The sequence below is a fragment of the Triticum aestivum genome, chromosome 4B (genome assembly GCF_018294505.1).
Source record: "Triticum aestivum cultivar Chinese Spring chromosome 4B, IWGSC CS RefSeq v2.1, whole genome shotgun sequence".
NCBI lineage: Eukaryota > Viridiplantae > Streptophyta > Magnoliopsida > Poales > Poaceae > Triticum > Triticum aestivum.
Genome location: NC_057804.1, coordinates 537858886 through 537866216, shown reverse-complemented (window position 1 = coordinate 537866216; position 7331 = coordinate 537858886). Strand labels below are relative to the sequence as shown.

The following is a 7331-nucleotide window of genomic DNA, read 5'->3' as shown; positions in this document are numbered from 1 at the left end:
GATTTTTCATCAAGTGTGATGTTTTAACCTTCAACAAGGACAGGGCGTAGCCACACTCGATTCAACTAAAGTTGGAGAAACAGACACTCACCAGCCACCTATGTGCGAAGCATGTCGGTAGAACCAGTCTCGCGTAAGCGTACGCGTAATGTCGGTCTGAGCCGCTTCATCCAACAATACCGCCGAATCAAAGTATGACATGCTGGTAAGCAGTATGACTATTATCGCCCATAACTCTTTGTGTTCTACTCGTGCATATAACATCTACGCATAGACCTGGCTCGGATGTCACTGTTGGGGAACGCAGTAATTTCAAAAAAAATCCTACGATCACGCAAGATCTATCTAGGAGATGCATAGCAACGAGAGGGGAGAGTGTGTCCATGTACCCTCGTAGAATGAAAGCGGAAGCGTTCCAATAACGTGGTTGATGTAGTCGAACGTCTCCGTGATCCAACCGATCCAAGTACCGAACGTACGGCACCTCCGCGTTCAGCACACGTTCAGCTTGATGATGCCCCTCGTACTCTTGATCCAATTGAGGCCAAGGGTGATTTCTATCAGCACGACGGCGTCGCGACGGTGATAATGATGCTACTGGCGCAGGGCTTCGCCTCAGCTCCGCAACAGTATGATCGAGGTGTGTAACTGTGGAGGGGGGCACCGCACACGGCTAAAAGATCAACTTGTGTGTTCTAGGGTGCCCCCTGCCCCGTATATAAAGGAGGGAGGGGAGGCCGGCCAGCCCTCCTTGGTGCGCCCCCAAAGGGGGAATCCTACTAGGACTCCAAGTCCAAGTAGGTTTCCACCAAGAAGGAGAGGGGGAGAAGGAAGGAGAGGGACAGAGGGACAAGGAAAGGTGGGGCATCGCCCCCTTCCCTTGTCCTATTCGGACTCAAAATGGGGGGGCGTGGCCAGCCTTCCTGCAGCCCTCCTTTCTCTCCACTAAGGCCCATCAAGGCCCATTAGTTCCCCGGGGGGGTTCCGGTAACCCTCCGGCACTCCGATTTTATCCAAAACTTCTCCGGAACACTTCTGGTGCCCGAATATAGTCGTCCAATATATCAATATTTATGTCTCGGCCATTTCGAGACTCCTCGTCACGTTTGTGATCTCATCTGGGACTCCGAAGAATCATTGGTCATCAAAATCACATAACTCATAATACATACCGTCATCGAATGTTAAGCATGCGGACCCTACGGGTTCGAGAACTATATAGACATGACCGAGACACATCTCCAGTTAATAACCAATAGCGGAACCTGGAAGCTCATATTGGCTCCTACATATTCTACGAAGATCTTTATTGGTCAAACCGCATAACAACATACGTTGTTCCCTTTATCATCGGTATGTTACTTGCCCGAGATTCGATCGTCGGTATCATCATACCTAGTTCAATCTCGTTACCGGCAAGTCTCTTTACTCATTCCGTAATACTTCATCCCGCAACTAACTCATTAGTCACAATGCTCGCAAGGCTTATAGTGATGAGTATTGTCGGGAGGGCCCAGAGATACCTCTCCGAAACACGGAGTGACAAATCCTAATCTTGATACATGCCAACCCAACAAACACCTTAGGAGACACCTGTAGAGCACCTTTATAATCACCCTTTTACGTTGTGACGTTTGGTAGCACACAAAGTGTTCCTCCGGTATTTGGGAGTTGCATAATCTCATAGTCTGAGGAACTTGTATGAGTCATGAAGAAAGCCGTAGCAATGAAACTAACACGATCATAATGCTAAGCTAACGGACGGGTCACGTCCATCACATCATTCTCCTAATGATGTGATCCCGTTCATCAAATGTCAACACATGTCTATGGTTAGAAAACATAATCATGTTTGATTAACGAGCTAGTCAAGTAGAGGCATATTAGGGACTATATGTTTTGTCTATGTATTCACACATGTACTAAGTTTCCGATTAATACAATTCTAGCATGAATAATAAAGTTATTATTTATTTCCTTAATTCGTGATAAATGTTCTGAAAATGTTTAGAACAAATATACATTCAATTTAATATCAACGGGCCTAAAAGTGTCCAAGAGGTGGAAAGCAACTTGGGCCACAAGGGCCCAAGTGAGGAGAGGCGCCCCTTCCCTAAGGAAGGAGGCCGAATAGGAGTGGGGGAGGTGTCCAACTCCTCCTCTCCTTAGTTCGACGCCCCAATGAGGGTTTCAGAGGGTTTCCCTCCTTGGTGGCAGCCCTCCCTCTCCCCTCTAACCTATATGTAGTGGAGGTTTGGTGCCTAATTATATATACAAGGTTTGGAGCCTCCTCTAGTTGATCTAGTTCTAGTTCTTGTTGGTACTAGTTGACTAATTAGAGCTAGCCCTATCCATCTCTACCGTGTGTTACTAATCTCCTCCCTCTAATTCTCCGGCAACGATTAACTTTGGACGGTGAAGCGCTGTTGAATCGTGAAGACCGTACGCTTGCAACCAAGTAGAGAGGTCGTGCTTTCGGTCTTCTGTTTGAGGGACCGTTCAAGGGCGGTTCGTGGGATCGTCATTGACGTTCGAGGGACTCCAAGTACGATCTACACCGACTCGTCTACTTCCGCCGAACTCCCAGAGTCGGTAATGATCGTTGATCCAAACCATATATGCATCTTCATATTGTTCCTGGTTGATCATAGGGTGATTTTTTGTTGTTTTCTACTACATTTCCCAACATTAAGTAGCAGAAAAGGAAACATCGTCTTATAATCTACTCCCTCCGTCACATAATATTAGTGTAAAAACACTCTTATATTATTGGACAGAGGGACACTAGTGTCAAAGACGCTCTTATGTTATGGGATGGAGGGAGTATCTATGTAGATGACTACTCCCTATAATGATGTGTTTATTTGAATTAAGCCATGTTTCCTGAACTTTGGGACCTTAACGGGTGGATGGCGGCGCTTCTTCTTAGAGTTTGTCTTACTAGCTCCGATCGTCTCCTAGTCATCCGTCTGAATGTAGTTAATGGAGCTCTAGTGTAGACTCATGCCGTGTTTTTGAGGTGGTGAGGTTGGGTTTCTCGTCATGTGGCGAGATTTGGTGTCAGGTGCTTCATATCTATGCAAGGGTTCAATGGCGGCAACTTTGGCCCGAAGACTTCCCAGTTGTAATCGACAACGTCAAGTGGGCTTCGGTAGGGAAGCGGCCACAATGGTCGTTCTGACGGCAGTAGTGGTCGTTCGGTGGCCTCAGAATCTTGATGTAATTTTTATTATGTTTGAGCTGCTTTGATGAGCTTTTAGTTTTGATGAAGAAGCATGTCTTTTACGTAGCCGAAAACAAAAGAGATAATGATGTAGATTCAAGCAATACTAAAAATATGGGCGATGATCCATTCATCACAAGTCCCGATACAACATACACACATGGAATCACCCAGAGAGAGCGAAGAAAGGTATGAGTCCAAAAATTTGCAGAAAATCCCCCCAGTAAATAGAAACTACAAGAAAGTGCCTAGAAATCACTGTAATTGCTGTCTTCGCCACATGCCATCGCCAGAGTTGAGGAAGTACCATTGCCCGTTTGGGCTTTGTGAACCGATTGAGAGGCTCCCCGTTAGCGTAGCCGAAGTCGTTATGGCGCGTCGACCAGGGGACATCCCCGTACTCCTCGCATCCTGAAACCACTGCTTGCCGGCGACCTCGTCGAGGCACAACACAGCGACCATCATCCCAGTTCTTGGATCATAGCCTTCTAACACAAGGCAACCACCACGAGCCCACCAGAGGAGAACAGATCCGCTACACCAAAAGAACAACAGAAGACAAATTCCCACGAATCCGTTGACCTCACAGCCATGGCACTGTCGAGATGGAGCCCGGATCGGGGAAATTTTATGCCAATCGCCGAGGTCGTTGCCATCCAAACGATGACGAGGGAAAAACACATCTAAATCCAAACTACTCCACCCAGACGAAGAACTAGGGTCCCCTCCCCCATCCGTCGCCGGAGCGACGGAGGGGGGGGGGAGCCCGCGGCCTCGCCGACAGATGAAGGAGAAAATTGGGTCGCACTCCTTCCGCCTTACGGGGAGGAAAAGAAGGAACCGCTCGAGAGAGATTGGAAGGGGTACCATTTATCAAGCGCCCCTACAATATAAAACCTCCCAGTCTCCATGCATCATCTCATCATCATCTCATCCATCTCATCATCTCAACTTAATTGCCTCGTATTTCTGACCAAGATCGAGAGCATGGTCAAGTGCAATAGAAGTTATTCGCAAAAAAAAAAGTGCATTACAGTAGAAGTTAGAGTCGAAATGCTTTTCGGTGAGTACCCAAATGTTACCGAGACTGCTCTGATCGTTCATGCAGTGAATGCGCCAGCAATACATAACGCAATAATTAAATACGATCAGATCTTAACGAACGAACTTTAATTAATAACGAACTGCAGTTGGTAGGGTGTCGTGCCAGCTGGCCCCTCCCGTCCCTTCCTCGTGTAAATCGGACGGGTGTCCTTTTCTCACCCTCACCCCGGCCGCCGCCTCTCTTCCACTATATAAACACGCAGTGCAAAGCAAGGCTCTCGTCCAATCCATTCGATCTCCATTTCGCATTCCCCCAAATCCCAGCAACCCGAAACACCAGAGCAACCGAAGCTTGCAAGCCATGGATCGGCCGGGCGGGCCGCCCCTCCCCGCGCCCTCCTACGCCGGCGGCCCCGCTGGCTACCGCGGGCAGGCCTCCTCGTCGTCGTCCCCGTGCCCGCGGCCGCCGCGCCGCCGCAGCAGCAGCAGCAGCAACGGCACGCGATTCAGCCCTTGCCGCCGCCACCGCCGCAGCAGCGGCAGGGGTATGCGATTCGGCCCGTGCCGCCGCCGCTGCAGCAGCAGGGGCACGCGATTCAGCCCGTGTAGGCGTTGGCGTGGCAGCCGAGCCCGCCGCTTCCCTTTGGCTTCCGGCCACCGGTGCCGAGGCCGATCCCGCCGCTGCACCCGCAGTTTTGGCCGCAGCAGCACCCCTACAACATGCCGCCGGGCCCAACGGTGTGGGGGCCGACCTCCAACGCCAGCCAGTACCTGGACGCCATGGTTGCGCAGCAGAGGCCCGCGGCGCCTACCTGGCCGCAGCAGCCGCAGTTAGTGCAGCAACCGCCAACGATTCACCAAGACTGGAAGCTGGAGGTGATCCGATCGAATTTGCTCCGTCACCCGATGGCGCTTGAGCAGCTGGTGATGTCCTCGGACCGGGAGTACTCGGCAATCCTGGTCCACCGGCTCTACATGCTTGACGAGGAGATGCACAGGATGGTGCTCGACGGGTTCAAGCAGTGCGGGGACGCGATCATGGGGAGCAGGCAGGGGCATGCGGTGTTCGAAGCGCTGCTGCGCAGCATCCCGGTCATGGTAGGCAACAACAGGCGGTACGAGGAGCTCGAGATCATCGTGGATGCCGCCGTCACGCCAGAGCTCATCCCAAGGTCCAAGGACGGGTACGTTCACAGATCAACGACTCCCCTCCCTCCCTGCTATTTCAGTACTGCTGCCAGTTTGATCGAAACTAATTTACCATTGTGATTCGCATGTCCAACTTTCAGTAGTACTGTACTAAATTAACATCTCCATAGCATAAACAGCTAGCTAGCTAGCTGATCAAACAAACAGTTTCGATCGTCTTACCTGCTACGATTCTGTCTGTCGTGAGATTATTATTATTGGTGGGTACTAGTGCAGTGCCCTGTGTGTATTGTGGTGAACCTGGCCTGCTGCTGAATTTGTTTCGCCTTCATCTGTACGCATGATGCAGGGTGACTTCTCTGATGTTGCTCATCACGGCGGTGGCGTGGAACCCGGTCCTGTGCACCAGGCTCGTCAACTGCTTCGTGCGTGATTGCGTGATGGACAACTTCGGAGGGAACGAACTCATTACCCGCTGTTTCACCAGGATGGATTACGATGTGACCAAGGTAAGCACTGTGCTGGGAATGTGGGTTGTGGGATCACCCACAGTAACACTGAATTTGGTATGCATGGATGCATCATATGCATGTTTGGCTCCGTATTTTGTCCAGTAAGTACATAGATATGCGCGTGTACTGATCGTTCTAGAATCCTTTCAGGCTCTGGTCACGCACGCCATGGACACCATCGATGACAAGCTGAACTCCTTGTTCGGGGTGGCGTGCTTGGGTACATGCTTCAGGTACGCGAGAGGCGAGGAGCTCCACCTTTTCCAGGATACCCTCGTTGAGCGAGCCGTGCCTATGGCCATGGGACGAGACAGGTAATTAAGTGGTCGATCGTTACACAATTCTCGCGTCAACTAGCTTCTCGATCGCTGATTTTACTTGCCCAATTTGCATGGGCACTCGCCTGGCCACCACATGCAGCAACCGCCTGCTGCAGCGCCTCCTCGACCGCGACATGGACAGGATTGAGTTCAGGCGGCGGCTCCTGTCCAGGCTCATGCAGCACCTCGTTAGGCTGTCCGGCGACTGGTACGGGAGGTTCGTCCTGCGGCACTGCTTCACGAGCGAGGACAAGGAGCTGCTGCCCATCGCGCTCACGGCCTGCGCTGACCTGCCCCAAGGAGACTTCCAAGCGCTAGCGAGCCACTTCCTGCCCCTCCACAGGGTGCTCCAGGGAGGCAACACTGTAAGCACCCACCCTGCTTTCACTAACGTCTCCCATATCTCGACCTCTTAGTCTTATCTTAGTTCAAGTACACAACACATACGTCTCTCCGTTGCCCGATCGACGTTCTGTTTGATACTGACATTCTGTGAGGATGCACCTGCAGGACTACCCGGTGACGGCGAAGAGGTTGGCCCGGAAGATTCAAGCACTGCCTCCACCTATCCGGGAACACCGTGACATCCAGAAATAAGAGAAGGATGGATGTACAAGCCTCCTCAGAGCTCAGTGATTCTGGGCCGTTGGATCGGTTCTCTTGATGTGTTTTCGTCCGTTCGATCAAGATCTGGAGAAGCCTGGGCCGTTGGATCTAGGATTGACATTGCTGAAATGAATAGTAATGGCAACAAAATGTAAATACAATGCCCCCACCGGGGCATTTTGGTCATTTCGCGTAGGGGGGGGGGGTATAAAAGGCGGCCACGTTCCTGGTGAAACCCTAGCCGCCTCGCTCCCGCACTCCGCCTCCTCCCTCCCGCACTCGCGCCTCGCCGTCACCTCCTCTCCCCTCCCTTGCGCCTCCTCTCCCTTCCCCTTCCGCCTCCTCTCCTCCTACCCAAATCGCTGCCGCCACCCACCGCCTCGAACCGCGCCGGAGCAGCAGCAGCAGGCCAAGGCGGCGCAGCAGCAGACTTTGGGCGACGAGCAGCAGCGGAGGGAGGACGAGGAGCACGACGGC

General features: G+C 51.8%; 1 protein-coding gene across 1 annotated transcript; it reads left to right on the top strand.

The window, feature by feature from the left end:
- Positions 1 to 4569: 4569 nt before the first annotated feature.
- Positions 4570 to 6845, top strand: LOC123090202 (uncharacterized). The gene is made up of 5 exons (XM_044511611.1): positions 4570 to 5451; positions 5766 to 5925; positions 6079 to 6242; positions 6349 to 6613; positions 6759 to 6845. The coding sequence occupies exons 1-5, from the start codon at positions 4988 to 4990 to the stop codon at positions 6843 to 6845; spliced, it is 1140 nt and encodes a 379-aa protein (XP_044367546.1). The 5' UTR covers positions 4570 to 4987.
- The last annotated feature ends 486 nt before the right edge of the window (positions 6846 to 7331 follow it).

What these genes read in the sequence shown, in the direction of transcription:
- LOC123090202 (XM_044511611.1), top strand. Translation starts at nt 4,988, where the DNA reads ATGCCGCCGGGCCCAACGGTGTGGGGGCCGACCTCCAACGCCAGCCAG. An exon ending in ATCCCAAGGTCCAAGGACGG is followed by an intron (nt 5,452 to 5,765) that starts GTACGTTCACAG and finishes CGCATGATGCAG; the next exon opens with GGTGACTTCTCTGATGTTGC. An exon ending in ATGGCCATGGGACGAGACAG is followed by an intron (nt 6,243 to 6,348) that starts GTAATTAAGTGG and finishes CACCACATGCAG; the next exon opens with CAACCGCCTGCTGCAGCGCC.